At 49.9% G+C, this 16166-nt stretch overlaps 1 protein-coding gene across 1 annotated transcript in view; it reads left to right on the top strand.

The window, feature by feature from the left end:
• Nucleotides 1-16166, top strand: part of CPSF1 (cleavage and polyadenylation specific factor 1) — a gene marked incomplete at its 5' end in the record, with an annotated part of 46937 nt that overhangs the window by 2400 nt on the left and 28371 nt on the right. Inside the window, 9 exons of the mRNA XM_015427956.1 lie at nucleotides 1834-1927; nucleotides 3888-3975; nucleotides 5411-5536; nucleotides 6927-6978; nucleotides 7371-7465; nucleotides 7951-8025; nucleotides 8292-8372; nucleotides 9160-9255; nucleotides 10796-10906. Of these exons, the coding sequence (XP_015283442.1) occupies nucleotides 1834-1927; nucleotides 3888-3975; nucleotides 5411-5536; nucleotides 6927-6978; nucleotides 7371-7465; nucleotides 7951-8025; nucleotides 8292-8372; nucleotides 9160-9255; nucleotides 10796-10906 (818 nt within the window). The remainder of the gene's footprint in view (nucleotides 1-1833; nucleotides 1928-3887; nucleotides 3976-5410; nucleotides 5537-6926; nucleotides 6979-7370; nucleotides 7466-7950; nucleotides 8026-8291; nucleotides 8373-9159; nucleotides 9256-10795; nucleotides 10907-16166) is intronic.

The following is a 16166-nucleotide window of genomic DNA, read 5'->3' as shown; positions in this document are numbered from 1 at the left end:
TCTCAGTCTGGGGGCAAGGGATGCTCTGTGTTCTTGGTCCTGGGGGGGGGCAACAGTGGGAGGGCTTCTGGAGTTCTGGCCCCACTGCTGGACCTCCTGATGGCACCTGGTATTTTTGGCCCATGTGTGACATAGAGTGTTGGGCTGGAGGGGCCATTGGCCTGATCCAGCATTGGCTTCTCTTATGTTCTTATGAGAGCCACTGCCAGTCCGAGTAGACAGTTCGGACTTTGATAGACCAAGGGTCTGATTCAGTACAAGTTATTTATTCATTCATTTATTTATTTGATTTCTACCCCGCCCTTCCTGCCGTAGCAGGCTCAGGGCGGCTTACACAAATATTACACAGCTAAGACAGAACCAAGTAAAATCATGACAATATAAATATAAAACATTACACAGTGCTAGTGCTAAAAACAGTTCATATACAGCGGCAGGCCTGAACAGCATCCAGCAAGCAGGCAGGCAGTTCCCATTGTGGTCCGGGTTATATCGGCTGTTGATGTAGATGTTAATATTGGGGCCAGGGCCTTGGTTGTATAATATGGCTCCCTAATCGAAGGCCTGGCGGAGGAGCTCCGTCTTGCAAGCCCTGCGGAAATGTGAAAGGTCCCACAGGGCCCTGATGTCTTCCGGGAAGCTCATTCCACCAGTGCATTCATCTGTGATGGTGGCCAGATCATATACAGACTCCACAGAGTGATGGTACTGACAGTGTTCATCATCGCAGCCATGTGATCGTCACTCTCAGGCCACAAATTTAGGTCAAGAAAAGGATGATGATAGGAAGCCTGGTTTTCAAGTTTTTTCTCCGCGATCACAAGGACTAGAAATATGCTTTTTAAACACAAACATGTGTGTGAATATATGGGAAGCTAGATTTTCAGGTTCTCCAATTTGGTATCTGGTTACAAATTCCAGCTGGCTCTGGAAGCCCCAAGTAGATGGAATGTGTTCTGACTGGACTGCATTCTGCCCGTGGAACTGACACTCTTCTGCTCTGTGTTCCAGACATGCTTCATGCAGTGGAGTGAGGGCAGGAATGGATGAGCCAGTGATCAGCTGTTGTAGCTACACCTATTTGGTGTCGTGGTTAAGTGCGCGGACTCTAGTCTGGGAGAACCGGGTTTGATTCCCCCACTTCTCTATTCGCAGCTGCTGGAAGACCTTGGGCAAGCCATAGTTCTATCAGAGCTGTCATTGGAAAAAGAGCAGTTTCTCTCAGAGCTCTCTCAGCCCCACCTACCTCACAGGGTGTCTGTTGTGGGGAGGGGAAGGGAAAGGGGTTTGTAAGCCGCTCTGAGACTTACTGGAGAGCCAGTTTGGTGTAGTGGTTAAGTGCATGGACTCTAATCTGGGAGAACCGGGTTTGGTTCCCCACTCCTCCACTTGCACCTGGCTGGATGACCTTGGGCAAGCCATAGTTCTGATAAGAGCTGTCCTTTAAGAAGAGCAGTTTCTGTCAAGAGCTCCCTCAGCCCCACCTACGTCCCAGGGTGTCTGTTGTGGGGAGGGAAAGGGAAGGGAAAGAAGACTGTGAGCCGCTCCGAGACTCCTTTGGGTAGTGAAGGGTGGGGTATAAATCCAGTTTCTTCTTCTTTCTTATATGCTCAGGGTAATGCTGATCGCCACTTTGGGGTCAGGAAGAATTTCCCCCCGGGCCACATTGGCCCAGGGATCCTGGAGGTTTCTTTGCCTTCCTCTGGGCATACAGCAGGGGTCACCCGGGGGGGCGGGGGGTGTAGCTGTGAATTTCCTGCCTTGTGCAGGGAGTTGGACTAGATGACCCTTGGGGTTCTTTCCAGCTCTGTGTTCCTCTCTCCGCTTTTGCAGGGGTCCAAGAGGCGGTGAAGATCACTCTGGACTGTGCCCAGGCGACCTTTATCTCCTATGACAAGATGGTGATATCGCTGAAAGGAGGGGAGATGTAAGACCTCTGCTCTGGCCGCCATGAGTCCGCTCTCACGTTCCCAAACTTGATTGCCTTTGCAAACATGCGGCTGGAGGTTGGCTGTTCTATTAATACCTGGGAAGCCTCCGTGTTGGATAAGGGCCGCTCCTTACCTTCCTCTGGGGTTTCGGGATGCCAGAGAGGAGTCTGCTCCCTGCTCCCAAGAGGCTTTAAACGTACAGACCTTGAGAACAAAGTCTGAGTCCAGGGGGCACCTTTTTAAGACCCACAAAGTTTAATTCTGGGTATAAGCTTTCATGTGCACGTGGCACTGCTTCAGCTACGTATGTGAAGAAGTGCCACATGCACACGAAAGCTTATACCCAGAATTAAACTTTGTGGGTCTTAAAAAGGTCCAAATGTAAAAGAAAAAACAAGCTGTATGCAAGCGATATACAGAATCAATTCTCAAAACACATGGAAAAAACTTTATAGTGCTCAGGGCTTTTTTTGTAGAAAAAGCCCAGCAGGAACCATTAGCACAATAGGCCACACCCAATAGCAGAAACTCATTAGCATATTAGGCCACACCCACGACAGCACCACTCATTAGCCTATTAGGCCGCACCCACATGTTACCAGAAGTGTGGTCATCCAGCCACACCAACCTTTTGCTTCTTATCCTGTTTACCTTGTTTGTTGTCAAAACCCAGAACTTTTTTTGTAGCAGGAACTTCTTTGCATGTTAGGCCACACACCCCTAATGTAGCCAATCCTAATGAGTTCCTGCTGTTGGGTGTGGCCTATTATGCTAATGAGTTCCTGCTGGGCGTGGCCAACTCAGGAGCCAGCCGGAACTCCATTCCTGTGCGTTCCTGCCCAAAAATAGCCCTGATGGTGCTGATGTCAAACCATGTGTAAATGACAATGATACAGTATTTCACTGCAACTATAGAATATGAGAGTTTTATGAAGTGATATGATCTTCGCTATCATACTTTTTGATTAATGAAACTTACAAGACATCTTAATGTTTCCTGAGGTCCTGTTCAGACGAAGCCAGTCGAAACGAATTTGTATTCCGGAAAACTTCGTCAACCTGCACCTTTTTGGACCTCCTTTCCTTCTTTGTATCATTGTCATTTATACACAGTTTGACATCAGCACTGTAAAGTTTTTTCCATGTGTTTTGAGCATTGATTCTGTATAGCGCCTGCATACAGCTTGTTTTTTCGTTTGCATCTGGAGCTTTGGAGCTGTGATTCTCTTCTTGCATATGGTCTTAAAAAGGCACCATTGGACTCAAACGTTGTTCTGTCGCTTCACCACCAACACAGCTACCCACCTAGACCTTGAGAAGAGCTCCTCTTGGTGCTTCCGTGTCGCGGGGCCTTGGTTCAGCGGCTAGGAGGCAGCCTGGTCCCGTGGCTGGGTTCGAGACTCGGCGTGGCCATTCTTTGTCAGGCCGGCTCCCCCGCTGTGAAGCAGGCAGTTAATGAACAGGGCCAGAATCCTGGGGAGACTGAAGCTGCTTCCGTACAGGGGGCCTGGGTGGGCCCTGCTCAACTTGCAGGGTTAGTGAGCGCTTCACGCAGTGGATGGGAATGCTGGAGGAACTTGGTTGTCTCTACTGCCGCTGCAACTTTCAGCAGAGAATCTCCCCTTCAAGCAGTCGACTTCTGCTTGGCTCCCACTTTGTGGCTGCTGCAAAAAATTCCGTTCCTAATGAGGAAGGAATCCAGTGTTCTGTGAACCTTCCCCGTGAGTGCCGCTTGTAAGAGGAGTGACCTTTTCAGCGTTGACATGGGCAGGGGCTGTCTGCCGAAGCGGGGCCAGGTGGCTTCTTCCGCCTGTCCTCTCCGTTGCCTCTTGGGGAGCTTGATTTGCTGAGCAGCAGAGCAGGAGGAAGCCTTGGGCAGTGCTGGCTGGCAGGGGAAGCTGGCCGTGGCTCGCTCATCCCCCTAACCAGATGGTCCCCCTCCGTGTCTCCTCTTAGCTATGTGCTGACCCTCATCACCGATGGCATGCGAAGCGTCCGGTCCTTCCATTTCGACAAGGCAGCCGCCAGCGTCCTCACCTCTTGCGTAAGCTGCGTCCGGCTCTGGAGGGGTGGGTGGCAGGTCAAGGGGCCGTCTGTGTGGCAGCGGGAACACCAGAGCAGCTTTTGTCTTAATATGTTGCCGAAGGCTTTCACGGATGGAGTTCATTAGTTGTAGATTTCCCGGACTGTCTGGCCATGGCCCTTGCGTTGTAGGACCTGACGTTTCGCCAGCAGCTGTGACTGGCATCATCGGAGGTATGACACAGAAAGAGGGAGTGCTCTCTGTGTCAATATCTTCTCACATTGACACAGAGAGCACTCCATCTTTCTGTGTTATACCTCTGAGGATGCCAGTCACAGCTGCTGGCGAAACGTCAGGTCCTACAATGCCAAGGCCACGGCCAGGCAACCCAGAAAATCTATAACAACTAAAGCTTTTGTCTTGTTGGTCAGGCAGTGGAAGAGAGGACTTTGCCTCCTGTTCTACTTTGAGAGGCACAGAGGTGTGCTCAAGAGAGACGAGATAGCTCTGAAGGAAGGTGACAACCTGGCAGAATGCTGGCATTAAAGTTGTGATCGAGCGATTTGGCTGCTGCAGAAATTAGTTTGCTCTGGAGCCCCATCCTTCCTGAGCGAAGGCAAAAATGTGTGAGCCGGAGGCTAAAAAACTGTGAGCTATCTCACACGAACTCAGCTTAGAGGGAACACTGCTCACAGGACGAGAGTCTCGCAAGAGAAGGGATGGACAGTTTGCAGGCGGGCACCAAATGCCCTCTAAATTAAAAAAAAAAAGTTCTTTCTGACTGGGGCTCAAGGTAGATTACAAAGAGTGAATTGAAACAGTCAACAAGGTGGGATATTCATAGAATCATAGAGTTGGAAGGGGACCTCCAGGGTCATCTACTCCAACCCCCTGAACAGTGCAGGGGATTCACAAATATCCTCCCTCGTGCGCGCACACCCAGTGACCGCTGTTCCTTACCCACAAAATAGCAAAAGCCTTCCAGGATCCCCGGCCAAACTAGCCTGGAGAAAAACTGCTGCTTGACCCCAAAGTGGGGATTGGCATTTCCCTGGGCGTGTAAGAAAGGGCCACTAGAACTAAGCACTGAGGCCACCCTCCCTGCCCCCCCTCTCCTGATCTGCCCGAGTTCACAGAACCCACATTGCTGTCAGATCTGTTTGAAAACTTCCAAAGAAGGAGAGCCCACCACCTCCCAAGGAAGCCTGTTCCACTGAGGAACTGCTCTAACCGTCAGGAAGTTCTTCCTAATGTGTAGCCGGAAAACTCTATAGAGTGTGTAGCAGGATTCTGCTTGCAGCAGGCTATCCACAGGTTGCGCTGGGAGGTTACTGAGCCCAGCTAGGAGCGGCTGCCCCGTTTCACCTCTGGGTACTTCCTGCCGCTTTGACCCTTCTGCACGTTTCTCTCACCTGTTGTCGCCTGACCCTCTTGCCTTCTCCGTCTTGGATCGCAGATGGTCACCATGGAGCCCGGCTACCTCTTCCTGGGATCGCGCCTCGGCAACTCCCTCCTCCTGAAATACACCGAGAAGCTCCAGGAGGCCCCCATGAGCCTCGCCAAGGACTGCCCGGAGAAGCCAGTGAGTTCATCTCCTATGGCAAGAGGCAACGTCTTGGCCACTTCGCCAAGAAGGAGGTTGTGTTGGGTAAAAGAGGCTCTTCTCCTTGTGTAGAAGGAGCTCCTGCCCTAGCAAGGGGTTGTGCCCAGAGGGTCAGGCCCTGACGGCAGCGGAAGTGGCGGCAGGAGAGGGTGGCGCTGTGAGCGTAATGGAAGCGCGTCTAATAATGCAATCCACAATCGGCTAGTGCTGAACTATATACAGTGGTTTTATTTACAATACTATACATACAGTCCCAGTTAGCACTTGTAGACTCCAATTCTTCTGGCAAACTAACAAAGTGCTTCGCAAGGAATCCCATTCATAAGAGTGATGAATTACATACAGAGTGCACAGAATATATACAGAGAAGCACCAATCCCATTGAAGTGCTGACTCACTGTGACTCTAGTGAGGATGATGCAACTTTGATCAAGTGACTTGTCACGTGACACTCCTTCTGTCACCTTCAGATCAAGATGATCTAATAGACTCACATAACCTGGCTGTCATCTTGCCTGCAATACATAACAGTATGCTGACAGGCGCCTTGGGTGGCTCTGCGGGGTGAAGCCCGTTAAGGGTGCAGAGCAGGAGGTGGGGGGGGGCTGAGTGAGGAGGAGGTGTTTGGGGGATTCCGACAGCAAGGGCTGAATGCCTAGGGCAGGGGGGCCCCAGCCTCTTTGAGCCTGATGGCACGTTTGGAACTCTGACGTGTGTGTGTGTGTGGGGGGGGGTGCAGCTACAAAATGGCTGCCGCAAAATGGCTGCCGCAGAAAGAAGCTTCTGGGAAGGGCAGGATATCAATGTGAATGAATAAACAAATGAAGAAGAAGAGATTGGATTTATACCCTTCCCTCAGAGTCTCAGAGCAGCTTACGATCTCCTTTCCCTCCCCCTCCCCACAACAGACACCCTGGGAGGCAGGCGGGGCTGAGAGAGCTCTCCCGAGAACTGCCTGTGAGAGAACAGCTCTGAGAGAACGTGTGACTGACCCAAGGTCACCCCAGCAGCTGCATGTGGAGGAGGCGTGGGGAATCCAACCCGGTTCTCCCAGATTAGAGTCCGCCGCTCTTAACCACGACACCAAAGTGGCTGCTGCCACACCTTCCCTTCAGTCCCACTGTGAAGATCCTTGGCCAGGGGCGTCAGCCGCTGCCAAAGCAGTGTTCTTAAAAATTTGCACAACCAATCAAATGTCCAGTGGCCTATCAGAAGGCTTGCTGGACAAAAGCTCTGCCTGCTTTCTAAAAAGACTTGGCGGGCACAAGGAAAGGTGTTGGTGGGTGCCAAAATGCCCAGAGGCACCACATTGGGGACCCCTGGCCCAGTGAGTTTTCCTCATTCGCCTGCTGCTTCTTTTCCCTTGCAGGAAGAGCCTCCGGTCAAGAAGAAACGGCTGGAGCAGCCAGTGAACTGGGCTGGTAGGTGACTGCTACCAGTGTTCCCTCTAAGCTGAGTTAGTGTGAGCTAGCTCACAGTTTTTTAGCCTCCAGCTCACACATTTTTGTCTTCGCTCAGGAAGGAGGGCTCCAGAGCAAACTAATGTATGCAGCAGCCAAATCGCTCACTCACAACTTTAATGCCAGTAGCTCACAAAGTCGAATTTTTGTTCACAAGACTCCACAGCTTAGAGGGAACATTGAGTGCCTGTGTGTGTGTTTGGGCTGGAGGATGCAGACTGTGTCTCTCGGTTCCAGTGGAGCTGGGCAGGCAGGGCTTCCTTCCCCTAACCAGGACTGTGTGTGTCCTGAGTGACAGGAGAGCCCAGTTTTGTGTTAATGTTGCAATTGTATTGATTATTGTATGGCCGCAGGGGGGAAGTCGGCCCCGCAGGACGAGGTGGACGAGATCGAGGTGTACGGCAGCGAAGCCCAGTCCGGGACTCAACTTGCCACCTACTCGTTTGAGGTACTGCACGACGGTTGCTTCTCCCTGAGGGCTCAACACATCCTTGTGCTCTCCGGCGTTTTCTGGGGGAGGGAAAGATGGGACAAACAGGGAGCTCAGTACCATGGATTGGGTCTCAGTGGCAGAGACTCTGCTTTGCATGCAGAAGGTCCCAGGTTCAATCCCCGGCATTTCCAGTTAAAAACGAACCAGGCAATAGGTGTGAAAGACCCCTCCTTGAGACCCTGGAGGGATGGCTGCGAGTCTGAGTAAGGCAGTACAGACCTTGGTGGACTGATGTTCTGAGTCTGTGTAAGGCAGCTTCATGTGTGTGCATGTGTGATTTGATTCCTTCCCTTTCCTCTGCCAGAACAGATCTCTAAATCCATATCTATAGGGAGGAAGAACCCTACATCTCTGGTCCTTCCTCCCCAGCCTGATTTGTTCCTCTGACAGGAAGTTATCCGTGTCTTTGATCTTTCTCTCTCCCCCCCCAACTGTGACAGGTGTGTGATAGCATCCTGAACATTGGTCCTTGTGCCAATGCCGCCATGGGTGAGCCCGCTTTCCTCTCCGAGGAGGTACGTACTCTGCTCGTTTGGTGTTGTCAGGGTGGGACCTGAGTGGATGCAAGAGAAGGCTTCCTTCTTTCAGCCTCTGCGCACCTGGGCAGGATCGGAGGCCTAGAGAAAAAAGGCAAAGGGCAGGACGGTTGGGGAGGTTCCAGGGCTTTGGGTTTCCCACCCTGGGAAGATTATGGAGTGACCTGGAATGACTTCCCCTGGAAACGAGGGAGGCAGCCTTGCTCCAGGCATTGCTTCTAACTTTGGCTTGCTCTCTTTTCCAGTTCCAGAATAGCCCAGAGCCTGACCTGGAGATTGTGGTGTGCTCTGGCTACGGCAAGAATGGCGCCCTCTCGGTTCTGCAGGTGAGTGAGACCGCTCTTGGAGAGGGAGGGACGTGCAGGAGCACACTGTGCAAAGGGGGCCTGTGTTGGGGAGGCGAGTTCTGGTGCAAGTCAGGTACCAGAGCCAGATCAGTAGTGTGATCTCAGTGTAGTGGGGTTGCCCCAGAGATCATTGGTGCAGCCTGTAAACACCTAGGGACAAAAAGGGGAGGCAGATGGCAGACCCCGGAGTGACCCAGCTTCTTCAAGGGCAGGGCTGTTTGTTCTGAAAAGGGAAAGGAAGCTGTGAGTCCTGTCCCTCCCAGCAGGCAATTCCTTATAAAAGGGGAGGTGGTGGCAGTGAGTTAACCCTAGAGAGAAAGAAGAGCCCCTCCAAACCTTTGTTCCCTGCTTGAAGGAGGGGGGAGAAGGGGGAAAGCTCACCATCCCTTTGTCTAACCCTATTAGCATTTGTATGAAGGTGAGCCTGGAAAGCCATTGATGGACTTCCTCTTTCAGAGAGAAAGGGGAAAAAACCTTCTAAAATGCCAAGTGGAGGCTTGCTTCTTCTCAACCTCCCAGGAGAACATGCTTTTAGTCATACTGGATATAAGAGCTGATGGGACCGGAAGATCCGCCCTTTCAAACAGGATGGCTTTCCATACAGGAAAATCTTATCCATGCTGTAAAAGTGCTACACACGCACGTGGTCCGGAGGAATGCATGACTGTCCTCCTAGCGGTCATCAGTGCAGGAAAATCCACCTCCCATAGCAAGGCCTTCGCTATCCCCATAACAAAGCCTTCGCTTCCCCTTCTCTTTGCAACAGAAAAGCATCCGCCCTCAAGTGGTGACGACCTTCGAGCTCCCAGGCTGTTACGACATGTGGACGGTGATCTCGCCCCAGAAGAAAGAAGAGGCGACCGTAAGTATGAGCACGATTTAGGGATGGGCACGAACCGGAAAAATTAGGTTTGTGTCAGTTCATGGTCTGTGGTCGAACTGAACCACAAACTGAATTGAACCAGGAGATTTGTTTGTGGTTTGTGGTTCATGGCCCCGCAAACCCCATTGAAAGGGACCACAGTCCCTTTCAATGGGGTTTGCAGACAGTCCAAAAAACAGCGGAGCAGCGGAGAGTTCAGCTCTTTTTGCGGCTTTTGCAGAGTACAGTAAGCAGGTGCCGAAAGGGATTCAGAGTCCCTTTCAGCCCCTGCTTTCTGTTCCGTCCATGAACTGCTTTAAAAGTCTGTGGAAGTTCATGATGGTAGACCCATTGTGAACTTTGGTTTGCATATTGCCTCGGGTTCGGTTTGTGCCCATCCCTTAGCACTGTTCCTGAGAGCACAGAAGGGGAGATGGAGCTGGCCTCTTGCGGGAGGTAAGTCGGCCCCACCCTCTTGACTGAAGCAGAGGGTGGGGAAGGGAAACACATCACTTCTCTCTTCCTGTCTGCTCTCTTGGCTGTGTGGCCCCTCATGGCCTGGGAGGCGCTACTGTGGAAGGATAGCTCTCTGAGAAAGAGCTTGATTTGAGTCCAGGGAGCTTTCGAGAGTCAGATCTGACAAAGGGAGAAGAGAGAAGAGATTGGATTTATACCCCGCCCTTCACTACCCAAAGGTGTCTCAGAGCGGCTTACAAACTCCTTCCCCTTCCCCTCCCCACAACAGACATCCCGTGAGGTAGGTGGGGCTGAGAGAGCTCTGACAGAAACTGCTCTTTTTTTCAAGGACAGCTCTTATCAGAACTAGGGCTTGCCCAAGGTCATCCAGCCAGGTGCAAGTGGAGGAGTGGGGAATCAAACTCAGTTCTCCCAGATTAGAGTCCGCACACTTCACCACTACACCAAACTGGAGGAGGAGGAGATTGGATTTATACCCCGCCATTCACTACCCAAAGGTGTCTCAGAGCGGCTTACAAACTCCTTCCCCTTCCCCTCCCCACAACAGACACCCTGTGAGATAGGTGGGGCTTAGAGAGCTCTGACAGAAACTGCTGTTTTTCAAGAGCAGCTCTTATCAGAGCTACGGCTTGCCCAAGGTCATCCAGCATCTGCAGGTGGAGGAGTGGGGAATCAAACCCGGTTCTCCCGGATTAGAGTCCACGCACTTAACCACTACACGAAACTGGCTCTGAAGAAGAGATTGGATTTATACCCGGCCCTTCACTCGGAGTCTCAGAGTGGCTTACAATCTCCTTCCCCTTCCCCTCCCCACAACAGACGCCCTGTGAGTTCGGCGGGGCTGAGAGAGCTCTGACAGAAACGGCTCTTTTTCAAGGACAGCTCTTATCAGAACTACGGCTTGCCCAAGGTTATCCAGCCAGGTGCAAGTGGAGGAGTGGGGAATCAAACCCGGTTCTCCCAGATTAGAGTCCGTGCACTTCACCACCACACCAAAGTGGCTCTCTGGGTTCATGGCGAAGAGCTGTTGGTGATGGCTTCATGGTCTTTCCCCCTCCTGCAGGAGGAAGAGGCTAAAGAGGAAAATGCGGAGAAAGAACCAGCCCTGCCGGAGCCTGAGGATGACGGGAAGCGGCATGGCTTCCTCATTCTCAGCCGCGAGGACTCCACGATGGTGAGTGCCGGGAGTGCTGTCCCTGAGTGGTTCTGGGTGGGCTTGGGGTGGGCTTGCATGGGGCCTTGGCTTAGGGTTGCCAGCCTCCAGGTGGATAAGTAAAAAACTAAATCACCATATATAATTTTACAATTTTTTCCCTGTTTTTGTATTATGCTAAATGTGAATTATTAAAGTATTCTTAGAACGCTTCATTAACACAAATACAACTTAAGCATTAACCATGAAGCCCAACAGCACATTCAGAATGATGTCACTTCTGTAGAAATATTTACAGCCAATGACAAGGTCTTATCTTAGGCGCAAGGTCCTAATCTAATATACTTATTACAAAAGCAGCTAAGACAAACAACGGCATTCTAGTAATCATTCCGCTCACGTGTTCTTCATCAGGTTTGCCTGTTGATTCAACACAGTCTTGAAGTACTAGTCCATATACTATATTGGTGCCACGCTATTGCGTTTAAGTTCTGGTGACTGGGAGTCGCCAGTATTAAACTATGATGTGACTAGGTCTACAGTACATTTCAATTCATCAAGTTGATGTTGTTGTTCAGTCGCACAGTTGAGTCCGACTCTTTGCGACCCCATGGACCAGCTCCCTCCAGGCCCTCCGGTCTTCCGCCATCCTCTGAAGTTTGCTCAACTTCATGTTCGTTGCATCGATGACACTGTCTAACCATCTCATCCTTTGCCGTCCCCGTCTTCTTTGACCTTCAATCTTTCCCAGCATCAGGGTCTTCTCCAGTGAGTACTCCCTTCTCATTTGGTGGCCAAAGTATTTGAGCTTCAGTTTCATTATCTGGCCTTCCAGGGAACAGTCAGAGTTGATTTTTTTGAGGATTGACTGATTTGTTCTTCTTGCAGTCCAGGGGACTCTCAAGAGTCTTCTCCAGCACCATAGTTCAAAAGAATCTATTCTTCGGCGCTCGGCCTTCCTTACAGTCCAACTCTCGCAGCCATACATGACTCCTGGGAATACCATTGCTTTGACCATGTGGACTTTTGTTGGCAGGGTGATGTCTCTACTTTTATCATGCTGTTTAGGTTCGCCATCGCTTTCCTCCCAAGGAGCAGGCGTCTTTTAATTTCATGACTGCTGTCACAGTCTGCGGTGATCTGGGATCCCAGGAACGTGAAGTCTGTCACTACTTCCACGACTTCCCCTTCTATTTGCCAAGGAGTGATGGGGCCGGATGCCATGATCTTAGTTTTTTTGATGTTGAGCTTCAAGCCCACTTTTGCGCTCTCCTCTTTTACCCTGAGCAAGAGGCTCTTGAGGTCCTCTTCACTTTCTGCCATCAGAGTGGTATCGTCTGCATATCTGAGGTTGTTGATCTTTTCCCCAGCAATCTTAATTCCCGCTTGTGATTCATCCAGGCCAGCATTTCGCATGATGTACTCTGCATATATATTAAATAAGCAAGGTGACAATATACATCCTTGTCGTACTCCTTTTCCTATGCTGAACCAATCAGTTGTTCCATATCCGGTTCTAACTGTCGCTTCTTGGCCCTTATACAGGTTTCTCAAGAGACATGTGAGGTGGTCTGGTCCTCCCATCTCTTTAAGGACCTGCCATAGTTTGTTGTGATCCACACAGTCAAAAGCTTTAGCATAGTCAATGAAGCAGAAGTAGATATTTTTCTGGTACTCTCTTGCTTTCTCCATAATCCAGCGAATGTTGGCAATTTGATCTCTAGTTCCTCTACCTCTTCGAAACCCAGCTTGTACTTCTGGCAGTTCTCTATCCACGTACTGTTGAAGCCTAGCTTGTAGGATCTTGAGCATGACCTTGCTAGCGTGTGATATGAGTGCAATTGTGCGATAGTTTGAACATTCCTTGGCGTTGCCCTTCTTTGGGATTGGAATGTATACTGATCTTTTCCAATCCTGTGGCCACTGTTGCGTTTTCCAAATTTGCTGGCAAATGGAGTGCAGCACTTTAACAGCATCATCTTCTAAGACTTTGAATAGCTCAGCTGGAATACCATCACCTCCACTAGCTTTGTTGTTAGCAATGCTTTCTAAGGCCCATTTAACTTCACATTCCAGGATGTCTGGCTCGAGGTCAGTGATTATACCGTCGTGGTTGTCAAGGACATCGAGGTCTTTCTTGTATAGTTCTTCTGTGTATTCTTGCCATCTTTTCCTAATCTCTTCTGCTTCTGTTAGGTCCCTACCGTTTTTGTCCTTTATCATGGCCAGCTTTGCATGGAACGCTCCCTTGATTTCTCCAACTTTCTTGAAGAGATCTCTAGTCCTTCCCATTCTATTGTTTTCTTCTATTACTTTGCACTGTTCATTCAGGAAGGCCTCCTTATCTCTCCTTGCTGTTCTCTGGAAATCTGCGTTCAGTTGGGTAAATCTTTCCTTTTCGCCTTTGCCTTTCGCTTTCCTTCTTTCCTCTGCTATTTGTAAAGCCTCATCAGAAAGCCACTTTGCTTTCTTACATTTCTTTTTCTTTGGGATGGTGGTGATTGCTGCCTCCTGTACAATGTCACGAACCTCCGTCCATAGTTCTTCAGGCACTCTATCTATCAAATCCAGACCCTTGAATCTATTCTTCACCTCTACTGTATATTCATCAGGGATGTGATCTAGGTCAAACCTGAATGGCCTCATGGTTTTCCCGATTTTCTTCAGTTTAAGTCTGAATTTTGCAATGAGTAGCTCATGATCTGAACCACAGTCAGCTCCAGGTCTTGTTTTTACTGACTGGATAGAGCTTCTCCATCTTTGACTGCAAATTATATAGTCAATCTGATTTCGGTGTTGCCCATCTGGTGATGTCCATGTGTAGAGTCGCCTCTTAGGTTGTTGGAAAAGGGTGTTCGCTATGACCAGTGTGTTCTCTTGACAAAACTCTGTTAACCTTTGCCCTGCTTCATTTTGCTTTCCAAGGCCAAACTTGTCTGTTATTCCAGTTACCTTTTCACTTCCTACTTTAGCATTCCAGTCCCCTATGATGATGAGGACATCATTTTTTGGTGTTAGTTCTAGGAGGTGTTGTAGGTCTTCATAGAACCGGTCCACTTCAGCCTCTTCTGCATCAGTGGTTGGGGCATACACTTGAATTACTGTGATGTTGAATGGTTTGCCTTGGAATCGGACAGAAATCATTCTGTCATTTTTGAGATTGTATCCCAGTACTGCCTTTTGCACTCTCTTGTTGACTATAAAGGCCACACCATTTTTTCTACGAGATTCCTGGCCACAGTAGTAGATATAATGGTCTTCTGAGTTAAATTCGCCCATTCCTGTCCACTTTAGTTCACTGATTCCTAGGATATCGATGTTCAGTCTTGCCATCTCATTTTTGACCACGTCAAGCTTACCTTGATTCATAGATCTTACATTCCAGGTTCCTATGTAGTATTGTTCTTTGCAGCATTGGACTTTCCTTTCACCATCAGACACATCCACAACTGAGCGTCCTTTCGGCTTTGGCCCAGCCGCTTCACTCTTTCTGGGGTTACTTGTACTTGTCCTCTGCTCTTCCTCAGTAGCATATTGGACACCTTCCGACCTGAGGGGCTCATCTTCCGGCGTCATATCTTTTAGCCTTTTGATACTGTCCATGGGGTTTTCTTGGCAAAAATACTGGAGTGGGTTGCCATTTCCTTCTCCAGGTGGATCACGCTTGGTCTGAGTTCTCTGCTGTGGCCTGTCCGTCTTGGGTGGCCCTTCACGGCATAGCCCACAGCTTCATTGAACTGCACAAGCCCCCTCGCCACGACAAGGCAGTGATCCATGAGGGGGAAAATTGGCCATAATGAGTACCAAATAACCAAAAGGTTAGATTTATGTTTTAGTCAGAGTCTTGATGTAGAAATCTGAAAACTTACACTACACAGGAACAGGTATATCCTTAAGCCAAATAGATATTTACCAGCTAGCAAATATTCACGGCATAGCCCACAGCTTCACTGAACTACGCAAGCCCCCTCGCCACGACAAGGCAGTGATCCATGAGGGGGATTCATTAAGTAGGAGAGTATAAAACCTTTTTATGAGTTTTTGATCAGTAGTTATCGTAATCTTTTCAATCTCCAATAAGTTTTCATGGAAGCCTGTGTTCTTATCTTTGGCATATCTAGATTCTATTTCGTGGCTCTGCCACCATGATAAGTCCTTTAACGGTTTCAATTCATCTTTGGGATCCAGGATATCCTGATATCTTCTTGGTTTCTCATCCTCATAAACAGGGGTCTTTTTGTAGAAAAAGAGCTGCCGGAGCTCATTAGCATAACTCATTAGCATATGCCACACCCCTGACATCACCGGAAGTGTGTCATAAGGCCACACCCCCTGACATCACCGGAATCTCTTGATGACTGTTTTTTGTTTCTTGTCCTTGGCCCTTTTGGTCTGTTGGTTATGGTCCAGCTCCCCCTCTTCCTGTCACATGACTCTGATATCACATCCCGGGATGCTCCTTTGTGAGCGACTGGCATCAAAGATATGAGTGAGCAATTTGGCTACTGCATTAATTAAGTTTGCTCTGGGGGCATCTTTCCTGAATTAAGACAAAAATGTATGAGCCGGAGGCTAAAAAACTGTTAGCTACCTTGCACTTAGAGGAAACACTAGACAAAACCCAGGTGCCCTCAGGAGGTCCACCAGCAGGGCCAAAACTCCAGGAGCCCACCCACTCTTGCCTTGGCACCAAGAATCACTGCGCCAGACATAAGAATATAAGAGAAGCCATGTTGGATCAGGCCAACGGCCCATCCAGTCCAACACTCTGTGTCACACATCAGCCAAAAATACCAGGTGCCCTCAGGAGGTCTGGCAGTGGGGAACACCAGAAGCCCTCCCAAGCACCAAGAATACAGAGCATCCCTTGCCCCAGACATAAGAACATAAGAGAAGCCAATGCTGGATCAGGCCAATGGCCCATCCAGTCCAACACTCTGTCTGTCACACAGTGGCCAAAAATACCAGGGGCCATCAGGAGGTCCAGCAGTGGGGCCAGGACACCAGAAGCCCTCCCACTGTCCCCCCCCCAAGCACCAAGAAGACAGAGCATCCCTTGCCCCAAACATAAGAACATAACAGAAGCCAATGCTGGATAAGGCCAATGGCCCCTCCAGTCAGGGCAGGCCCCAGGTGTTACTGAGCCCCCGCTCAGCCCCCCCTCGCTTCTCCCCGGCCATCCGTAGCGGAATATGCCCTCCATTCTCCCTCCCTGGAGTTTGTTCCTTCTGCTGGCAGGGAAGCCCGCCTTGAACCCCTGCAGCGGGGCCGCCTCTCCGCA

Source organism: Gekko japonicus, unplaced genomic scaffold, assembly GCF_001447785.1.
Source record: "Gekko japonicus isolate JY-2015 unplaced genomic scaffold, Gekko_japonicus_V1.1 scaffold838, whole genome shotgun sequence".
In the NCBI taxonomy this organism is placed as follows: Eukaryota; Metazoa; Chordata; class Lepidosauria; order Squamata; family Gekkonidae; genus Gekko; species Gekko japonicus.
Note: the sequence above shows the minus strand (reverse complement) of the source record. Positions and strands in the feature narration are given on the sequence as shown.